Raw genomic sequence first — 22985 nt, 5'->3', positions numbered from 1 at the left:
TCATTTGCTCAAAACTTTTGGCAGCAGTCAGCATGAAATCTAATAATCTTACGCAATATTTGGAAATGTTTCATAGAGAGTATGTTAACAAACCCTGAGAATTCTTTGAATTAAAATTTAAATCGTATGAAAAGCAAACATCAATCATTTTAAAAAAAAGACTGTGAATGAAAAAGCTTTACTTGCCTCTTAAAAAGTTCCATATAAAGTAGCCAGATGTAAAAAGCTCACACCATTGGTGACGAGCTTATTTTGCCAGCTGCAATTGTTTGTAGAAACTATGTTTGGAAATAATTTTGCAAAACAGTTGCATCTAATATCTCTATCAAATGATACTGTTGCCCATCGAATTAGTGATGTAGCTGAATATGTACAGCATCATTTTCGGGAAGTTGTGTGACAATCAGTTTTCAATTCAGCTTGGTGAGGCAACAGGTAGCAATAATGATGCTCATTTCACTAGCTATATTTGATTTTGTGATGGTATGTCAATGTTAGAAGAACAACTTTTCTGCAAACCAATAGAACTCAAAGCAACAGCACTCGCATTATTTGCTATCTCAAAAGATTTTGTAAATGAAGCATACAGGGTGGAAAAATTGCGACAGAATATGCACTGATGGTGCTCGTTCAGTGTCTGGAAGATTCTAAAGTATATAAGCACTTGTGAAACAAAAATCAACACAGGTGTCTGGACACATTGCATGATCCACAGAGAAGCTCTGACTTTCAAAGAAATGAGTCCTGGCCTGAATACTGTGCTAACGATGGTTGTAACCGTAGTACATTATATAAAAATGAGACCCTTAAAATCAAGAATCTTTTCTGCCTTTTGTAAAGACATGGGTACAGTACATTCAGCATTACTACTTTATTGCAAAGCAAGATGGTTATTATGCGAGAAATTTTTACAACGTATTTATGAATTAAGAGATGAAATCACCATTTTTCTAGAAGAGGAAAACTGACTGGAAGCCGAACTTAATATTCTCAAACTTAATATTTTTGAATAACAGAAATTTCCCTGGTGAAATACCTCAGTTAGGTTGAATTATTCATGTAGTTGATTATGTGCTGGTTCAATTATTTAAATAAAAAGCCTTGAATTAATTATGGATAGAAATTGTATTATTACAAGTTTTGTTTTTGTAATTCAATGATGGGTTATAACAAGACCATGTGAATATTCAAGCAACGGAATGAGACTGCCAATTTGTAGTGCGAAGCTGGCTTATTTAGTGTGGATGGAGCCGAGTCAACTTTCAGGAGCTGTGTTTCATCAGCCGTGGTAGTAATAACAGAGTGCAATAAAGTATTACAATATTATAGAACACAGTAGCTTCAAAATAAAATAAAAATATCTAAAGTAGTCAGAAGCGTTTTAGCACAACACTTTTAATTGCATTTCAGATTAATTTGTTTCTCAATCACAGAATGGATAAATTCAGAAGTTATTCACTAACAACTATGCTAATCCACAAAAAGTTGATGCTCATTATACCCTTTCTCAAAACAAAGAACATTCTAAATGTTCTAGAAGAAATGGAATTTTCAAAAATATTCCAGAAATTTCTAGAATGTTTTGGAGTATGGATTTTCCAGAATATTCTAGAACTTTTATATAATGTTCTGTAGAATGGAGTTTTCCAGAGCATTCTAGAACATTTAAAAAAATGGAATTTTTTAGATCAATCTAGAAAGTTTTACAATCTAAAATTTTCTGTAGCACTGTAGATTTAAAAAAAAATATTGTAAATTTTAGAAAATTCTTTAAAAAATCTTATAATATTGTGAAGCGTTAAATGTTTTTCCACCTTCAGCTGTTTTAATTAACTAGAAATGTTCACAGATAAAAAATCTGTCACATGCAAAATATTAATTATCTTTGAAAAGCATCTAATATACGGGTCAAAAAACAAATTGCATGGATTATTTTAAAAGCTGCTCTTTCCAGCTATTATAAAACTAACAAAATCTGAGAATGTACACCTGAGATATAAGCCTTTGAAGATAGGCCAAAAATCATGATAAAAAATTTTGATGAAATTTGGTGATGGATTTCTCCTGACAAGATTCCAATTGCTTTGAAATTGTAGGATCCTACACATAATTATTCCTTTTTTTTCAAATTACAAAGTCTCATTCCCATTAAAGAATTAGATAAGGAAATATATAAGCTCAAACTTTGACTTCCAAAATGTTGCGACAAATGTTTGGCTGAATTTCGAATGTTATATATCAAAACCAGGTTCCAAAAGAAATTTATGACTAACATATTCGAATATAGTCACTCAATTTACTCACTGTCTGCATCATTTTTGCTTTCTGATTCACTGTCACTTAGATCTAGCTTTTGCTCTAAATACTCATTAAATGTTTTATTTAACAACTGTCTCCAGTAAAACCACTGACATTGGTTAATATAAAAAAAACAAAGCAAGCAAAAAAAAATATATGTATGTAACTACTATTCTGGGGTTAAACATGATCCAAACTAATTATCTAAAAATAATAAAGTCTATGCATGCGTTAACAGATGACTGATTACTGAACATCATTTCATTGTAGAAGAATAAAAAAAAACTGAATGGGTAATGTGCTGCTTTCTATTGGAAATCAATAAAACTTTTTTGGTTGGGATCACAACTGCCCCCACTAGGTTATGGGTTAAATGAAAATCTCAAGATAGAAACTGGAAATGGAAGAATGATGAAGGAACTACAAGAGGATTTGATGAGATGAAAGGACTGCATAAGATGGTTGTATGAAGGAGAAAGGAAACCAAGAGAAGAGGAACTGGACCTGGAGAAAACATAATGTGGCAAATTATGAGGAGTAAAAAATACTGAAAAGAAATGAGGGAGTGAATCCAAACAGGGGAATAATTAATAGGAAGTGCTGATTTTTATAAGATTTGGTATAACAATTTGTTATAATATTGCATGGAAAGAGAAAGAAAGTGAAAATTAATATATTTAATGAAATATACAGAGAAAGAAAATTGCACAAGGACTCAAGACAAATAATAATGATATCAAATGGGATCAAGGAAAACATTAAAAAAAAAAAATAAAGTAAAAAATACAGAATTGTACGGCTGATGTCTCATGCTGCCAATTGAATTAAGAATTTTTATTAATTATACACGTAATAAAAAGTAGTTTAGAAAGACAAAATAATTGAAAAGGATTACATACATATATACTTTTAAATGAGGAGCAATGAGATAATTGGGGATGACTGAAGAGAGAAAATAGTAAAGAGTAGAAAAGCATATGTGTTCATTTTTTTCAAAAGATAATTGGCTATGCAAAACACGACAAAACTAATTCTGATATTAAGAAAACATAGAATAAACTGGGAAGAGAGAAAACTCATAAAAAATAGTTACATCTGAAACACAGAGAGCAACAATAACAATAGGAAGGCTAAGGATGTGACTAAAGAGATTGTTTGAAAGGAAAAGTTATATAAGGATGTTGAATGTCACCCACATTTTTTAATATCTATGTGGAAAATATTTAGAGCGATGAACAGAAGTAAGTATTCCTCCACTCTACTTGATGAAGACTGAGCTGTGATTTGTAAAAAATATGGTTGTGCTGACTGATAGTAAGGAAAGAGATTTAGAAGTTAGAAGGTTCTAATATAAAATATAAAGAATATGGAATGAAAATAAATAAAAGAGAGACAAAGAATGATACTAAGAGATAATGGGAAAAAGAAGAAAAAATATAAAAAAGAAAGGTATAGAGCTTGAGAAGATAGAGCGTTTCAGGACTGATTTCTCTATGAAAAAATACAATTGCAGGATGTTGTAAACAGCAAAGTTGATAAAACCTACAACCAAATAAGTACAGCAATAAAATTGCAGTAGAAACAATAAAAATACAGCATAGACCACAATATCATAAACAACATTAAACACGATAAATTATTTAAAAAAAAAGTTTTTCTTGTGTTTTTTTTCTATTTAGTAAGAAATCTAGCTGCAGGGCGTGCCAACAGGATGCTTCTGCAGCTAGAAAAGTGCATTTTCAAGTGCAGCTAGCACTTGAAAATATTATCATCCGAGGGTACCATTGGGAGTGGATGGAATACCATTCAGAGGGGTTGAAACAATTTTCAAAGCGCTAGGACCTACCATTTTTTAGATATTTGTGATTTTCATCTGAAAATTCTGATCTGGTTAAAGTATTAAATTTTTTCAAAACTTGGTAGATATTTCGCATCATATCATATCATATCATATCATATCATATCCGATATATTGTACATATCAATATATCGGATATAACAAGTATATACCTCACCACCACGAGAAATGTACTAACAAATCGGGATTTTCAGCTAGTGATCGGTACATTCTGGTGCTAAGCTAAGGGAGACGCACACACAGACACACATACAAATGCCACTTACACTTAGTAGGGTAGGATTAAACATTAGAAAACTTTTGAGTTACTAAAAGATAAATACTCACCAGACAAATAAGGGTTCAAAAAACTGTATAACAATAACAAAACCAAGAGTGACTAAAATCAATCCCAAATTAAGAAGTAACATAAGACAACACATTCCCTTTGTATGCGGACAGAATGGGTTTGGTGCAGACATTGTTTCTACTACAACCTGAAAAAATAATTATACAATTAGTTAATTTTAGAACAATCTCATTATTTGTAATAAAATTAATTACAACTAAACTGTACATTTATTAATTTTCATAGTTAAATAGTAATCCATATTATAATTTACATGTCAAGAAACAATAAACACACATTTTTAGGAAATGTTATTATGTTGTTTTGCAAACCTGCAGAGAAAAAGATGATTATCATTATGTATTTTGATGGGGGTGCACGCATGCTCATACACATGTAAATGAACATAGATATTCAAGAATATAAAAATCCATCTGTAGCCACTGTTCTTAAAACTTTAAATGCATTGTGAAAAGCAGTTGCTAACTCAGGTTTAAAAATCATGTACAAGCACTAAAAACAATAATAGAAAAAATTTTGTAATTCACCTCATAGAAACTAGTAACATATATGAAAATATTAACCACAAAATGAAAATTTTATATAGGATTTAGAAGACATAAATTCCACTACTGAACAATATGAAATTTACAAACACATTAAACATGACAAAAAACAACACATTAAAGAAACAATAATAAAACACAGATTAAATATTTAACTAGAAAAAATGCTAAATGGAAAAATTATTTTAGGATGAGCATGATTTATAACACCATACAAATTGAACTGCATCATCATTAAAAAAGTAACTTTTGAAAGCATTTTTTAAATTTATAGACCTTTATAAAGGTCTGATGATTGGATATCTAAATAATATGGAAGAAAAGAGGTAGCAAAAAATCTTCATTTTAATAATAAAAATCATGAACAAGGAGTTATAAAAGGAAAAGATGGTTGGATGGCATACTGGAATTGGGCATACACTCTTATCACTCTTGTTTATACAGTGTATCAGATAGTTCGCTCAGGACTTTCATAACCTATTCTGCTTGGAAAAATAATGGAAAAGGTTTACATAAACATAGTCCTAAAATGCTTCTTTTGTGAGTTACAGCTAATGAGAGATTTCACTTGAATTTCAGCTACCCTGGTGTAATGTTGTGGGACTGAGATTTTTAGGATGTTAAATTAAGGAACAGAATTAGTGATTTCTTATGGTTTTTGACCTGATAAATTAAATAAAATAGATCCCAGAACTGTATGTACAGCAGTTTTTGAGAAATCTTTGGTGAAAACCAATAAATTGGGGTAAAAACACTATTTTTTTATGTTTGATGCACAATAACTGTTGAATGGATAATAAACAGATAATACTTCTAAATAAAACTTCTAGAGAATCTAATTCTGAACAAAATGGTTTAAGATATGTTGAACAAAATAAACAAAAGACAGAAAAATTCAAATTTTATTTAGAAATAGTACACTAGATCAAAGAATGAATTTCATTATATATATATATATCAGTATATGTACATTATTTTATTTATAAGTGTTCAAAAATGACCCCAAATTTTTAACACATTTCTTGGCATGCTTTGTTACTCTTTTTAGTTCTGTTATTAATAAAAAAATTATTATCTAAATAATTTTTATCTATTTATTTATTTTATTTTATTTATTTATTTTTATTTTACAACTGTGTAATTTCCAGTTTTTTAAACTTTTAACCAGTAAATTTTGTTTTAAAAAATTTTTCACATTACAAAAAAAAGTTTGGTTTTTGTTTACATTAAATAAGTACTTTTCTGACAAATGTAAAGTTGTACTGTTTCTAAATAAAATTCAAATTTTTATAACCTTTGTTGGTTTTATTCAACTTCTCTAAACCATTTTGTTCAGAATTAAATTCTCTAGAAGTTTAATTTTAAATGTTTATGTGCTTATTACCCATTTAACAAAGTTATTGTATATCAAACATAAAAAAGTGTTTTTTACTCCAATTTATTGGGTTTCACCCCATATTTCTCAAAAACTACTGCAGATACTGTTCTGGGACCTAATTTATTTGATTTTTCAAGTCAAAGACCATAAGAAATCACTAATTCAGTTTCTTAATTTAACATCCTAAAAATTTCAGTATTATTTCATTTCACCTTGTAGCTGAAGTCTGAATGAAATCTTTCACTAGCTGTTATTTGCAAAGAAATCATTTTAGGACATATGTTTGTATGAAATTCTTCCATTATTTTCATGTGTAGAATATTTTCATATGTGAAGTCCCAGGAGAACTTCATGATAAAGAACATGTATATGTTCTTTATATCTGAGTGAATACTCAGCTGGTTTTCAACAATAATATCATAGTTCATCAAGCTATTGGTGTTGGAATGTAGAGGAATAGAGAAACAGAGAATGAAGAATAGAGAATTATTTTAAAGGAATAGATAAATAGAGGATGCTAGTTTACAACCTGTTCAGTGATTAACTTGATATAGGAAACAATGGTGATGAAATAAATATGATTATGTAAAAAAAAACTTACTCCTCGCTTCCGATCCACTTTAGTTTTAATAGTTGATACTTCAGAAGGAGAACGGTATGAATAATGACTTGGTGCTCTTGAATGTGTACTTCTAGCACCTCTACTATAACGAGATCCTCGACTGCATATAAAACAAAAGAAAGAAAAAATAATCTATTTAAAAAATTAAACATGTAATAATATGGAAATATAAATATTACACAATATAAAATTGTAAAAATGTTACATAATAAAAATAATATTTATCCTAGATAGAGTATAATAAAGGTAAGAGCAAAAGGTGCAATGCAGTGCTTTTGTGAAGTCTCTCTAGTCAGTGTAAAATTATAATTAAATAGACAAATAACAAAAAAAAAATCAACAGTAGTTAAAATAACTAATTAAATTAATAAGCACTGCAAAAAGTTGCATAACTTGCCTAGTGAATCTGAAAAAGTTATGCAACTCCGGCTACTGAGGACTTTGCCTTCGGCAGACTATTACTTAGGGGAAAAAATATTAATAAAGCTTTAATAACTTATGGATTCGCTTCAACTTTATTTCAACTAATTTTATTATACATTCTTGCTTGTGGATTCCCATTGTTTGTTGGTTTTCTTACAAAGAATGTTAATTGCTATTGATGGATCAACATTATTTTGTTTAATGGGTCTGAAAGTTTTTGATGGAATTAAGATTTTAGCTTTGGGGTTTACAATCTAAAATACTAAATTCTTAATCATTGAATCAATTTATAACTGATCTCATAATATGCTTTGGCTCTTGATCCTGGTGTAAAATGATATTGCTTTCTCCCAATGGTATATTATTAACTGTATATAATAATTTCAGTTTTAAAATATCAAATTTCTCATGTTGATTTGTAATACATGGATGAAATGTTTAGGTTTATTCTTACAGTCCATTAACATATGCTTCTCCTATTATAAATAAATCTTTTATTCTGATCACTATATAATGATATGTTATTTAGATCATTTGTTTTCATTACATAAATTTTAAATATAAAAACATAAATTATAAAAATTATAAGATAAAAAATAAATGCGATTAAAGTTCATATTAATTATTTAAAAATAAACATATGAAATAATAATAAAGTAAATACATCAATTGCAAAAAATTGCTACAAAATAATTCACAATTCGGAAGGTGTTATTGAAAATTACTTTGAGTACATGTTTATGTACCCGCTGAATGGGGTGCAGAAAAATCACGGTTTTTTTAAATTAGTATTATTTAAAAATTCATTGACAGAGTAATTAATGTTGTTTCTATCAAAGATATACTTTAATTGTATTTTAAATATATTGGTGAAAGATTTTTCAAATGGTTCAATTATTTATTAAAATTGCCAAGAATAAGCCTTTTTCTCACAAGCTAATAATGTATACTGTTGATACAAAAGAGCTCTGTTTTTTGGTTTGATAGAGGTGAATATTGTTATTTTGTTACATATTTGACTAAGTTCCTAGTTGATATACCATTCAACAAACAATTTTTTATTAAATGGACTTTATTTTTCTTTTTTTGAAGTTATACTTCTTTTGGAACATTAGAAGAAAATGATCAGAGTGTTTCTTCAGCAAGTTACAAAAGTTGCACACGCTGATGTAACACACCATGAAGTTAGTTTTTAGTGAGAGTTTATTTTTTTATTATTATGATTATTATTTTTTTTTCGGTCTGAAGTTATCCACGTTATAAGATTTTAAGTGGGGACTTCATTCTTAACTTTAGCCTTGAAAATTCTAGCCCATTAGTTAACTTTTTATATGAGGATCTACATTTAACTATGAGTAATGAGCCTACAGTTTCTACAACATGACACAGTTCTATCATCAATGCTGTATTTATGTGATATTTAGAAAATGTATCAATGAAACTATTTGTATCATATTTTTCATATCATAAGCCACTGGATAACCCTCATGTCTACTCAATCATCATCCAAAGAATTAATGGAACTAAATAATCAAAATATATTTTATGAACTTTGTTTTATATGACAATGAATACTTTAATACATTTTAAACTGTATAAAATAAATATTATTTAACTTAATTAAACTGTTACTTTACTTTACTAGAGGAGGACTACTTCCTCCTCTATGAATCATGAGACCTTGCTGTTGGTGAGGGGGCTTGAGTGCTCAGGGATACAGAGTAGCTGGACCGAAGGTGCAACCATATCGGAGAGGTATCTGTTGAGAGCCAGACTAAGGAATGATTCCTGAAAGAAGGCAGCAGCTCTTTCAGTAGTTGTTAGGGGCGTGAGTCACAATGACTTAAACGGCCATATCAACATAACTCAGTCCTCTGAGTACTGCGCAGCTGAAAGCAATGGAAAACTACAGCTGTTTTTTTTTCCGAGAAAATGTAGCTCTCTGCATTTTCATTTAACAAAAATGAAGGCGCCTTCCTTGGTAAAATATTCCGGAGGTAAAATAGTCCCCCGCTCGGATCTCCGGGTGGGGACTACTAGGGAAGGGGTCACCAGAAAACTAAAAAATAACATTCTACGAGTCGGAGCGTGGAATGTTAGAAGCTTAAATAAGGTTGGTAGGCTAGAAAATTTAAAAAGGGAAATGGATAGGGTGAATGTGGATATAGTAGGAATTAGTGAGGTTCGGTGGGAAGAGGAAGGCGACTTTTGGTCAGGTGAGTTTAGAGTAATTATCTCAGTGTCAAATAATGGGCAGGCAGGAGTAGGTTTCGTGATGAACAAGAAGATAGGGAGGAGAGTGGAGTATTTCAAGACGCATAGCGATAGAATCATTGTAATAAGGATAAACTCAAAACCTAAACTGACAACGATTGTTAACGTCTATATGCCTAAAAGCGCCCATGATGATGATGAGGTAGAGTGTGTATACGAAGAAATTGATGAAGCAATTAAACACGTAAAAGGAGATGAAAATTTAATAATAGTTGGAGATTGGAATGCAAGCATTGGAAAAGGCAAGGAAGGAAATATAGTGGGTGAATACGGGCTGGGCAAAAGGAATGAAAGAAGGGACCGACTTATAGAGTTTTGCACGAAGTATAATTTAGTAATTGCCAACACCCAATTTAAAAATCATAATAGAAGAATATACACTTGGAAAAAGCCAGGCGATACTGCAAGGTATCAGATAGATTATATCATGGTTAAGCAAAGATTTAGAAATCAACTCGTTGACTGCAAAACTTACCCTGGAGCAGACATTGATAGCGACCATAATTTAGTGATAATGAAATGTATATTGGGGTTTAAAAACCTGAAGATAAGGTGTCAGATGAATTGGTGGAATTTAGAGAAGCTTGAGGTAGAGGAGGTAAAGAAGATTTTTGAGGAGGACATCGCAAGAGGTCTGAGTAAAAAAGATAAGGTAGAAAATGTAGAAGAAGAATGGGAGAATATTAAAAAGGAAATTCTTAAATCAGCAGAAACAAACTTAGGCAGAATAAAGAGAACTGGTAGAAAACCTTGGGTTTCAGACGATATATTGCTGCTGATGGATGAACGTAGAAAATATAACAATGATAATGATGAAGAAAGTAAAAGGAACTATCGGCAATTAAGAAATGCTATAAACATGAAGTGCAAACTGGTGAAAGAAGAGTGGATTAAAGAAAAGTGTTCAGAAGTGGAAAGAGAAATGAACATTGGTAAAATAGACGGAGCATACAGGAAAGTTAAGAAAAATTTTGGGGTACATAAATTAAAATCTAATAATGTGTTAAACAAAGATGGTACACTGATTTATAATACAAAAGGCAAAGTTGGTAGGTGAATATATTGAACGGTTATACGGAGGAAATGAATAAGAAAATGGTGTTATAAAGGAAGAAGAAGTCAAAGCGGATGAAAGGGGTGAAACAATACTGAGATCTGAATTTAAGAGAGCATTAAAGGATTTGAATGGCAGAAAGGCTCCTGGAATAGACGGAATACCTGTAGAATTACTGCGCAGTGCAGGTAAGGAAGCGATTGATAGATTATACAAACTGGTGTGTAATATTTATGAAAAAGGGGAATTTCCGTCAGACTTCAAAAAAAGTGTTATAGTAATGATACCAAAGAAAGCAGGGGCAGATAAATGTGAAGAAAACAGAACAATTAGTTTAACTAGTCATGCATCAAAAATCTTAACTAGAATTCTATACAGAAGAATTGAGAGGAGAGTGGAGGAAGTATTAGGAGAAGACCAATTTGGTTTCAGGAAAAGTATAGGACAAGGGAAGCAATTCTAGGCCTCAGATTAATAGTAGAAGGAAGATTAAAGAAAAACAAACCAACATACTTGGCGTTTATAGACCTAGAAAAGGCATTCGATAACGTAGACTGGAATAAAATGTTCAGCATTTAAAAAAAATTAGGGTTCAAATACAGAGATAGAAGAACAATTGCTAACATGTACAGGAACCAAACAGCAACAGTAACAATTGAAGAACATAAGAAAGAAGCCGAAATAAGAAAGGGAGTCCGACAAGGATGTTCCCTATCTCCGTTACTTCTTAATCTTTACATGGAACTAGCAGTTAATGATTTTAAAGAACAATTTAGATTCAGAGTAACAGTACAAGGTGAAAAGATAAAGATGCTACGATTTGCTGATGATATAGTAATTCTAGCCGAGAGTAAAAAGGAGTTAGAAGAAACAATGAACGGCATAGATGAAGTCTTACGCAAGAACTATCGCATGAAAATAAACAAGAACAAAACAAAAGTAATGAAATGTAGTAGAAATAACAAAGATGGACCACTGAATGTGAAAATAGGAGGAGAAAAGATTATGGAGGTAGAAGAATTTTGTTATTTGGGAAGTAGAATTACTAAAGATGGACGAAGCAGGAGCGATATAAAATGCCGAATAGCACAAGCGAAACGAGCCTTCAGTAAGAAATATAATTTGTTTACATCAAAAATTAATTTAAATGTCAGGAAAAGATTTTTGAAAGTGTATGTTTGGAGTGTCGCTTTATGTGGAAGTGAAACTTGGACAATCGGAGTATCTGAGAAGAAAAGATTAGAAGCTTTTGAAATGTGGTGCTATAGGAGAATGTTAAAAATCAGATGGGTGGATAAAGTGACAAATGAAGAGGTATTGCGGCAAATAGATGAAGAAAGAAGCATTTGGAAAAATATAGTTAAAAGAAGAGACTGACTTACAGGCCACATACTAAGGCATCCTGGAATAGTCACTTTAATATTGGAAGGACAGGTAGAAGGGAAAAATTGTGTAGGCAGCCCACGTTTGGAATATGTAAAACAAATTGTTAGGGATGTAGGATGTAGAGGGTATACTGAAATGAAACGACTACCACTAGATAGGGAATCTTGGAGAGCTGCATCAAACCAGTCAAATGACTGAAGACAAAAACACAAAGTGTTACTTATTCAAACTTTTATTCATGGTATTTAATGTCATCTATCGATTGTTTGATTCAGTTCAAATTTGTTTGAATGCGTAAAATTTTTTTTTTTATTCATGCCAAAGAAGTATAACTTCTTACATGTGTACGTAAGTACACACACAGTCTTTTTCACTTCAAATGTAAATTTAAGATAAAATTTAATAAGTTTCAGCTAATATGCAAGGATTTGTATATGGGGTATATTCTTTTGAGATTTCATGATTTTCTGCAAAAACTGTAGTAATTATTTACTACTTATACTGATTTTTAAAGATACTTCTAACACTATTAAAAAATGAATGAAATCATTATTTTGATTATAACTTTCAATAACTTAAAACTATTAATCACAGATAATAAAATAATAACAAATTAATCAGTAAAAGGAGGACAAAAAGCGTTGAATTAACTTGAAACGAGAACATAATTTTTTTTTAATGTGAGTTTAACATACCAGTCAATAACACAGAGTGATCATGATATTTTAATATTATTTCTATTGAAATTTTTGGTTGAAGTATCTTTTAAATTTTGCCCTAAACCAAAAACTTACAAAACTTTATTAAGAACAAAGATACTTTGAAGAAAACATGAAGAAATGGGTTATAAAAACTAAATCCACAAAAGAAACTATAAGGCAATTTGTTTTTGAATAAAGTCAAGGAGAAGTTAAGGCAGAAGTTTAGTAAAAAAAGGATCAAGAATAGACTAAAAGAAAAACAAGCACAAAACCACAAGGACACAAAATATACAATATAAAAATATATTTATAATTAAAAAAAAGTTCAACTAAAATAAAATAAAAACAGAAATGGTAGAACCATAACATTATGGTTGGGTTTGGTTAAGTGGGTTCATCCCAAAAATCATGTATTCACTTTTGGATATTTATTTTTTTTAAAAATGAAAAATTTATGCCATACAAAATGAGATTCAATGCTTATTTTTAATTGTTATGAAAAATGATTTGTACAAAAAAAATCACCTTTTTAATAAAATGTTTAAATAAATCATTGTTTACATTATTTATATTATAAATAATAAACTTATTTATACTGTAATAATTTATTAATTAAATAAACCTACAAAAAATAAAAAAACAGCAGTAAATAGGGTCAATTTAAATAAATAATGAATAATATCACTACTGAGTGGAGACTGTGAAATGTATTGCTTCCCAGCAAGAAAGTACATCAGTTTGTATCTTTACACTGTGAGTCACATTTTTTTAATGTCAGTTGTAGGGTTAAATATTTTCTACATTTGAGTGAGCTTGGCATGCAGATATGTAACAGTGTGTTTGACTCTGAAAAAGCCAGCAGAAAATCACTATTTCATACCCTCTTTAGCAAGCCTGGCATGCAATTTTCATTGTTCTCAGTAATTTTTGGGAGTGATTTAGCCTCAGTTGAAGTAATCTACAACCATTATAGTTCATGGTTTGTTAGACATCTAACATACACACAATAAACAGTAAATTCTTTTATTTATTTAATTTTTAAATACATGAAGAAAATATAAAAGGACTTAAATTACATTAGCAACATCCTTTTCTTAAATTAACATTTTTCAAATGATGATCATTTTGTTGTAGGTAAGTTGTGTGGTTCACCTATCAAACTTTGCAACATTTCTGTAGGAATCAACTTCTAATAAAGTTCAATGTTAAAAAATCCGATTTGTGTGGGGGCACTGGTCACACTGAATTCTTGACTTTTCAAATATTCTCCACAAAAGAAAATGCATGATAAAACATCAGGAGACCTGGCTGGACTGGTGACATGATGTTTCTGGAATAACATGGCTGGGGAGAAATTTTCGTAATCTATGTTGAAACTTGTGTCATGGGTTGATAATTTCCTCTTGTAGAAAACAATTATTTCTTATTAATTGGATCATGAGTTCAGAACTAAAATCGGTATCATGAGAATGAAACATAATCTAGTGATCTTTGTCTATCATATTGGTTCAATAATAACTAAGGAAGAGATTGTGCACCACATAACTTCAGGATTACACTGATACCTTAGATTTTGAGTAGATGGAAGTGATATGGATCTATAAATAAAATCTGCCAAATGCTGGGCTTCAGACAGCCTTAGTATCATAATTTGGTGTGAATTCTGTTTAGTGGCCTTTCTCTATATACTGTAATAATATTGCTAACTTTTTTTTATTGTGTAAACAATAGCTTCAAAATCTTAATAGAAAGGCCTGGTGGAATAGGAAAATTATGATAAATACTTAACTGACGTCAAAATCCATGTTGAATGATCATAAATCTGTCACCATTTTTGTAAAAGGATTTCATAGCAAAAGTACAAAGCAATACAGTCCACAATTCCATTGGAATTGCAACACAGTATATACGGTTAAAATGAACAATAATGCTGTATAAGAATGCTGAAATAAAACAGCAAGTGTCATCTGATTAAATACTTAGAAAGATGAAATAACCATATAAATTGTAAAATTTGTATGACATTCCATTATTGAAATACACTATTATTCATGCGTATAAATTATCTTACCCCCTTACTAGTTTGATTCAAAACTTTACAACTCAATTCACTGTGTGAAATTTCATAACTGTTTAACAAACCTTAATAGAGGTATTTAATTACCCCTATGTATAGACTACACTACCTCCCTTAACTGATTAACTTCAAAATATTGTAAATTTTTTGAATGTGTAACCTATTTAACTAATAAGTAAATGTATTTTACAATACATTTCATATACATACTGTAGAATTTTTATGATTCATGAAAAAATCAGTTAATCCAGTCTGATGAAGAGAAAAAAGTGTTTTTTGTCCCCACTGCTTGGTAGGGGTTTGAATGAAATCAAAATATCATCAGAAAGTACCTTAGCCTGAGGTGCATTAAATTATGTGAAAAATTTACCTGTTCTATAGAGTAAAATTTTGAGAAACAGAACCCATGAAGTTAAGGGGACAGGGAGGGACCTCGTTGCCATTGCCTCCTTCACCAATGGTAACTAAAATTAAACAGCATTAATGTTCCATACACAGAAATCATTGTGCCAATTCTCATCCAAATCGGTCCATCTAGTCTGCAGATATCAAGCTAAAATACAAGCTGATATACATAGTTATAATTAAGTATATACATACAGTACATCCTTCTGAAATTTTTCAATGTTAAAATTGTATTTTTGATTAGAGTCTGATTGTATTTTTTGGGAGTCTTGAAATGTCAATCAATATCTACAAAAATCATGACATACAAAATTTGACCAGATTAGTTTTTCCTTAAAAAAAAATTTCCCTTACATAGTATAATATATAGAAAAATGTTTTCTGTATAGTTGGAAAAATAAAAATTTAAATATATGATGATATTGTCATAATTATAATCTCCTATCCTACCATGTAGATAATAAATAGATATTGCGCTAACAACTGAATTCAATTAAATAAACAGCCCAGCAAAACACACAGTTTAAGAGGTAAGAGCAGTAAACGTGTAATTATCTTTTTCAATGAATTTCTGAAAGTTGAAATAAGTTTATAACAATATGTTAATCACTTTGCATTACCTGATCTCAGATGGGGCTCTGTAAGCTCCACTTGTGACGTAGATGTCAGAGCCTTCATGATCTGTATTATACTGCGATTGTGATTGTGAATGTATACTTCTACGTTCACGTTCTTCACTTTTTGATCTTTGTTTTGTTTTATGTTTTCTTGGTGGTGGCATAACTCTTGCCCTTTCATTAGCTACCATGTACTCAGATACTGTTCTATCAGATGCTGCCCTCTGGCTCTCTTCTCCTAATTAAAATTAAAATTTTATTATTAAAATATATATACAAATTTATATATACAATATATATATATATACATTAAAAATGATAGATTCATTTATTTATTGATTATTCATAAAAGGCTAATTCGTAGATTTATACTAAGAATTGTATAAATTGTACAATATATATGTACAAAAACATTACAAAATTCTATTTTTGTATATGTCTAAAAAAAATTACCAACTGGCAGAGTATTATGATTGAGATAAATTTACAAAAAAAAAATGTCATCTTCTTCAACACAGCTTTCTGATGCATCCACACATTTTTGCAAATACTTCTTCCATTATTCGGAATAGTTTTATAACTAACTTTCATCTTCTTCATAGTCTCTTTTGTGAAGTTACTTGTCAGATTGGCTGAGCACACCATCAATTTGTATGACTTTTAGATCCATTACAATTGTATCTAATAATTGATTAAGCAAATAGTCATTTTTGCATTTTCTTTCACAATATCTGGTATTTCAGAATTTCTCCTTTTCAGTGAACTCTTAGATTTCAGATACAACAAAAATCAAATAAGACAATTAAGATAGGTAATCAAACTCAAGATTTTTTTTCCTACTGAAGATTACAGCACAGAAATTTCAGTGTGGATGGAAAATGGTTCTAATGCAGGATGTGATCCTGTAATTACCTTATTATTATTGAATGTGGTCCAATTTCTTCATATTACCTTGCTCTTGAATTTTTACTAGAAGTATTGGTTAATTTCTTAACTTATTGCATATAGTTATAAGCTCTTTAAACAATGAGTGATGTGAATAAACTATACTGACTGGGATCAGAAAATTCTTATTAAGAAAAGTAATTAATGATTCAAATAAAAATTGTCTTAAAAATAGATGAAAAAATATTTACTTTTGTTTATAACAAATTACTGATAGTCATAAGTTTTTGTGTGTAGTGTACTTTATAAATATTTCTTTTACATAATTTTAAGTAATTAGTGATGGGATGTGCATTATTGAAATGAAAAGGATTACGCTGATAAAACCAGAGCCCTGCATGTTCAGAAATATTAATATACAGTCCATTATCACTGTATCTCTCACTGAAAACACATTCGTAATTGTTTGTGCTTTTGGATTATCAAAATGCTGAATGAAGATTATGAAACATAGTTTACCATATCAAGTGCGATCCATGTTGTCGGCGCTAGGGTAACTTTAATAAATGCACTGAAAAACAAACTATCCTAAGCAAGTCATTGTCAGCTAAAGTACCCGTAATTTATGAAAAAGCTTGGTTAGATATTTTAACAAATTCTGGACAACTGAGAAGAAAACCATACAGAATAAAATTAAGAAAATGTTAAACAACATGAAGCATCAAAGAAAAAATAGAAGTTACAAGAAAAAAAGGAAAGAAGATCATAAATTGTTACACCTTGTCATTTTTTTTTTATTCTGAACGTTTATAATGCAGCATGACATGAAAAATAACAGTGTCTAAAATGTAAAATGTAGTGTGAGTGTGAGTAAAAAGTAAAAGAAAATCTTATTGATTTTTTTGAAGTTGATTAAAAAGTAAACCAGCATTATCTTATAAGAATAAGTAAATATTACCTTTTAATCACATTTTTAAATACTGATGCAGGTCAGCATTTTTGCATAATTTTCAATAAATAATAAGTAAAAGAAATACTGAATAAAGTAAAATTTACTAATTTTATTCATTTCATTACAAGGAAATATTTTAAAAACAAGTAAAAGTAATTAATTATTTTTATTCACATCACACACTGTATCTTGTTCAATCTAGTCCAGAAAGTTAGAAAAAAATCAATTAATTTTTCCTTTTTGATCTTCTGTGAGGACTTGTGGAATGAATTTTTTATGAACATTTTATACGTTCAAAACATCTCTGTTGTGCAAAATGTACTGAACATAGTTTTAATCAATGTTCATGATTTCTTTCTTTATTCTACGGCTCAATCTATGATAACTTCACCCATGTTTTCTTCAGTTAATGCACTCAGATGTACTGAGTGTTCATGATCCACTTGTCCTTTTTACCCCTATCAATCAAACATGTATATGACCCAAATATCCTCACAGAGTTTAACGATTTACTTCTCTTCATAGCATTCAAACCCCATAGGGGAAGACACCCTAAGAATAAGGGGAAGACACGCCTTGTGACGCTTCTGGTCACCACATCCCCCCTGTTTCTAGCCCTGATGGGCTTTAACAGGAGTTGCCTTTTACCCTCTAATTTTTTAAATCTCATAGTAATAAGCCAGGCCTCATTGGGATGCCCCCGATGTAAATGCCTTGGTAGCCGTATGTAAATGCCTTGGTAGACATTTACATTGGTGATTTTAAAACTTAGCTTTTGCCTTTGCTGCAGGCCTCATCTGGACATCTTGATTGTCCTACATTGTTACCCTCCCAATTAGCTAACCGAGTTCACAGAAGCGTGAACCCCGTGCCTAGTTCTAAATTTACTGAACCAATTTTATGTAAATGTCTCGTATTTGAAGCAAATGAATAATTACATACCACCAAAAAATGTTGTTCGCAACAACAAAATTTAGTCCTACTTCCCTTAATGACCTCAACTTTAGTTCATACCCCTGACTTGGTTCTCTTGATAGCATTCTAACTCAGTTCATTAAAAAAAAAATCACTCTTCAGTTTTGTGAGATGGCATTTCTGCATTTAAAGTTGCATTTACTTCCATACAACAACTGTTGTCAAACTGATGGACTTTGAACTTTGCGAAAATAAAAAGGAAGCAGTGTAAATGCATGGGTAAAAGACCTCAGTCATCACACAGCACTTAATGCAACTAATATGGAACATGAAACTTTCAGTTTGATTATTTTTAGACACACCATTGTATACTGTGAAAAGTAATACATGCAAATGCTTCAAGCTTTCAGGAACATGAAGAACACAGTAAATAATTTCAAGAGATCTGTAACACTATGAATAAGATTAACAATGTGTACATTGTCCTATAATAGTCATATTCTGCAATAACAAATGGATTATACAAACAGAAACTTTCACTGACAAGAAAATTTTTGTATAGCTTAACACAATTTTAGTGATATGCTGCAATATGTTTTAAACGGTTTTTAAGCATGTTAAGAGTATAAAATTGGGACAAAATAATTATAGAAGAGAATACAGTAAATCACTACTTACTTGAGTAGCAACTGAAAGAATTTATTTAAGCATAATAATAAACATTCTTATCCATTGCTATTTACTAATTTTAATACATTTAACATATGTATCGTTGTTTGCTTTTTGGTTGCTCATAGATTTTCATTTGTTGTAATATTAAATTTTTAGATTATGTACGAGAAATGATGAACAGAAAATCGATAGAATTACACTAAGTTTAATAAGAAATGTTCAGTAACCATAATTTACTAATATAATGAAAAACAGAAATAAAGATTCTAAATTTTTAAATCTTAGATTAGAGTTTTTCAGCAGACTGTCATAACCATTTTTTTTACGGAAATGTAAGTAAATAAAGAAAAGGTTAGAGAAAAATTGTGAAAAAATATTACACAATAAAATAAGTAAAAATAATAAAATATGAATAAAGAAAAATCCAAACAACAGGAGAAAACATCACTTCTTATCTTCTCCTAATTAGTTTGGCATGAGATGCTGAGCTGGCATAGTTGTTTTAAAAAATAACCAGGTTTTCAGGATTAATTTTGACTCATTGAGCAGATCGCTCACTGTTATAATGAGATTGCTCATTACTTGCATCTAACAAACAAAACATGGGTTACTGCAGAATGTTTCTTCGTTCTTACAAGTTTAAAAATTTAATTTGAACAAGGGGAGCACAGATGCCAGACACCATTCCAGTACTGCTTTTTGGAGAAGTAGGAAATAGTTCTTACACATAAAATTTGTTTTAACTTAAAGGCAATAAAGAATATTACCTAAATTACAAAAAATCACATTGCATGAAAATGGCTTTTTCTTTTGGATATCACTAAGCAAATGGCCACAAAAATAAGTGGCTAAAAATTTAATTCATATCACTGATATGAAAAAGATAAATTTTGCTTCCTATCAATGTTATCATCAATATGAATGTGCATTTTTTATTACACTGTCATGTAGCCAGCTGCCTGTGGCTGTGAATCGTATTCTTGCAGTATGCTATAATACAAATCAAACATTCCAATAGTGGAAAATTTATAAGTGCATCCCTGGGTTGGGACCTAAATATATCTCATCTATTTTGGGTTCAGTAATTAGGCAAACTACAGCACTATGCTGTAGTTTGAAACAAAATAAATGTTGAGAGAATTTAACAATTTCAATTTCAGAGATTAAATGGCAGTACAGACCAAGAGTTAAATTAATATTTAAAAAATTAAGATCTAAGATAAAAAAATTATGTCTCAAAATATCCCTGTACACTTTTTACTTTTTTCTCAGAAAAAAACAATTATTCTCATAGAATTCTAGTGATGATGTTGATTCATAATTTTTGTTTGAAACCAAGAGAATAAGAAAAAATTAAAAATGCTAGTATAATAATGCCTAACCAACAAAGAATTTCTAAGAAATTGGAGAATCTGTCTGTTGTAATTAACCATGTACACTTTTATTAGACGCTATTATAATTTTTCTTTTTTTTTACAATAATGTGAGTTACTTAAATATCTAAAGAACAATGATAATAATTAATGAACTAACCATCTGTGGAATATCCAGGGTTATTTCTGTAAGATGACATACTTATTAAAGAATGATGATGTGAAGGTGGTGGAGTTCCAGGAGATGGAGTAGCCACGTAATGATGCTTACTAACTCTTTTTGCCATCACCACCTTTCTTCACCCCTAAAAACAAAAAGAAAAAAAAACTGTAGTTCCAAGCACAAAATTTTACAAGCCATCGCTCTTATAGATATAATTTTTTTTTTTAACTACTTTTCTATTCTTCCATTAGCATGCTTCCCAAACTTTGTTTTGGTAATTTACAATTTTTAATGTTTTAATATTCAATAGGAATAATGCAATAAATTATTGAATGGTTTAATAATATAAACAAATAGAACAATCATACTTGTTTGATATAAATATAAAAGTCACAAAGAGAAAGGAAGAAATAAAGGGTCAAAGGGGAGAAAGAGAGGGTCAGTGAGAGGAAGGAGACCTCGAGAATGAATTAGTGAATGAATAAATGTGCAAATGCATTTGATAAATGATGTGTAATTACAAATAGAAGAAAAAATTCAATTATCTCAAAATAGTGTTTTTAAATTATCATTGTAAGTAAATGAAAAATTAAATGTTCATTCCATATTTGTGGTGCGTACAAATACATTAGACTAACATTATTTTACATTAAATTAAAAGTTAAAATGATATAATCTTTAAACTAATTATAACCAGTGTATAAAACTAATTTATGTTCATGAGAATGCACCTGCAAATAAACGTGATTTCCTCATTACAAATTCTCATACGTTTCATTTAATTGCATAAAATTAAAACTTAAGCAATATTACTGAATAAAAAGTTAAAATAGAATAATTTATCCTATAACACAAAATAGGAAAATTAGATCTCATTGTCATGTAGTTTTTCATTAAATTATAAAAATAATATTTTGTTTGATTCCCGCCTAAGCTCTGAAAAATTTAATTTGAGTCGATCTTAATAATATAAAAAAAAAGAAAAGTTTATCATTAATAAGATTATTTTAATGATAATTTTATAATTATGATTCAAACAAATAGAAAGGAGGCAGTGAAACAATAATTAATTTTGGTTGAACTGATTAATGTTAGCATATTTATAAAAATCCGAATAAATTTAGAAACTAGTCAATTTTTAATAAAAATCAATGAAATTTTTAATACACATATATAATTTGAATATAGTGACCAATCTGTTCTTTTGGTTATCAGCATCAGCATTAATAAAACTTAATTTGGTAATAAAAAAATACATTTGAGATATGTCTTTCAATCCTCAGACCATCTTCAGTCTTGATTTTAATGATTAAAAAACAATTAGAATACAGAAAAAAAAAATCTGAAATGTCACTTTAGGTATGAAGTGCTTACTGATTGTGCCAAAGGTTCAATTGACATTACAGTCTGGAAAATTTAAAATGAATCTACCCCAATGTAATTGAGGTAATAAGCTACCCACTGTTAATACCATTACTTTTAGTAGTTAATACAAAAAAATAAATAAATGAACCAACTTTTGTCCGACCATTTTAGTATGCATTATTTTTGTTACTGTATTATTACTTGTGATTAAAAACCAAAAATTTGCTATATTTTACAATTACAGTTAAACAAACAGAGTGAAGGTGTTCAAAGAAACAAAAGTAATTTTTCAGAAATAGTAAATTCTGTTTTATAGATATTTTGTAACTATTCATACATCGAAATGCTGATTGTATGCATAAACTATATTGGTATATTGTGGTTGAATTAGATATTCAATATTTGTTCATTTTTCATTTAAATCAAATTGAATAATTTTTATATTGGATTTAACTGGTGTTAATTTCAATTTTTCATCAGTATTTTTATTCCTGCACATTGCACAGAAAAGGTGGTTTGTACTAAAAAAATAAATGTTTAAATTCTTAAAAAAAGGTAGTTTAACTGCTGATCAAACCTGCTTTTAAGCTAAAAACAAATGCACATAAATAGGGATCTACTACTTGTAGAACAACTTTTGTATAATACTTATATTATTTAAAGATCTTACTTC

At 29.6% G+C, this 22985-nt stretch overlaps 1 protein-coding gene across 1 annotated transcript in view; it reads right to left on the bottom strand.

The window, feature by feature from the left end:
- The window catches only part of LOC142326274 (uncharacterized), a 205334-nt gene that overhangs the window by 9386 nt on the left and 172963 nt on the right, over positions 1-22985 (bottom strand). The window contains exons 4-7 of the mRNA XM_075368622.1: positions 20945-21089; positions 15991-16225; positions 7030-7150; positions 4484-4632 (exon numbers count right to left, since the gene is read on the bottom strand). Coding sequence (XP_075224737.1) covers positions 4484-4632; positions 7030-7150; positions 15991-16225; positions 20945-21071 — 632 coding nt within the window. The 5' untranslated portion in view covers positions 21072-21089. The remainder of the gene's footprint in view (positions 1-4483; positions 4633-7029; positions 7151-15990; positions 16226-20944; positions 21090-22985) is intronic.

This window comes from Lycorma delicatula, chromosome 6, assembly GCF_047948215.1.
Source record: "Lycorma delicatula isolate Av1 chromosome 6, ASM4794821v1, whole genome shotgun sequence".
Lineage (NCBI taxonomy): Eukaryota > Metazoa > Arthropoda > Insecta > Hemiptera > Fulgoridae > Lycorma > Lycorma delicatula.
The sequence above is the reverse complement of the archived record's forward strand: the minus strand, read 5'-3'. Positions and strand labels throughout refer to the sequence as shown.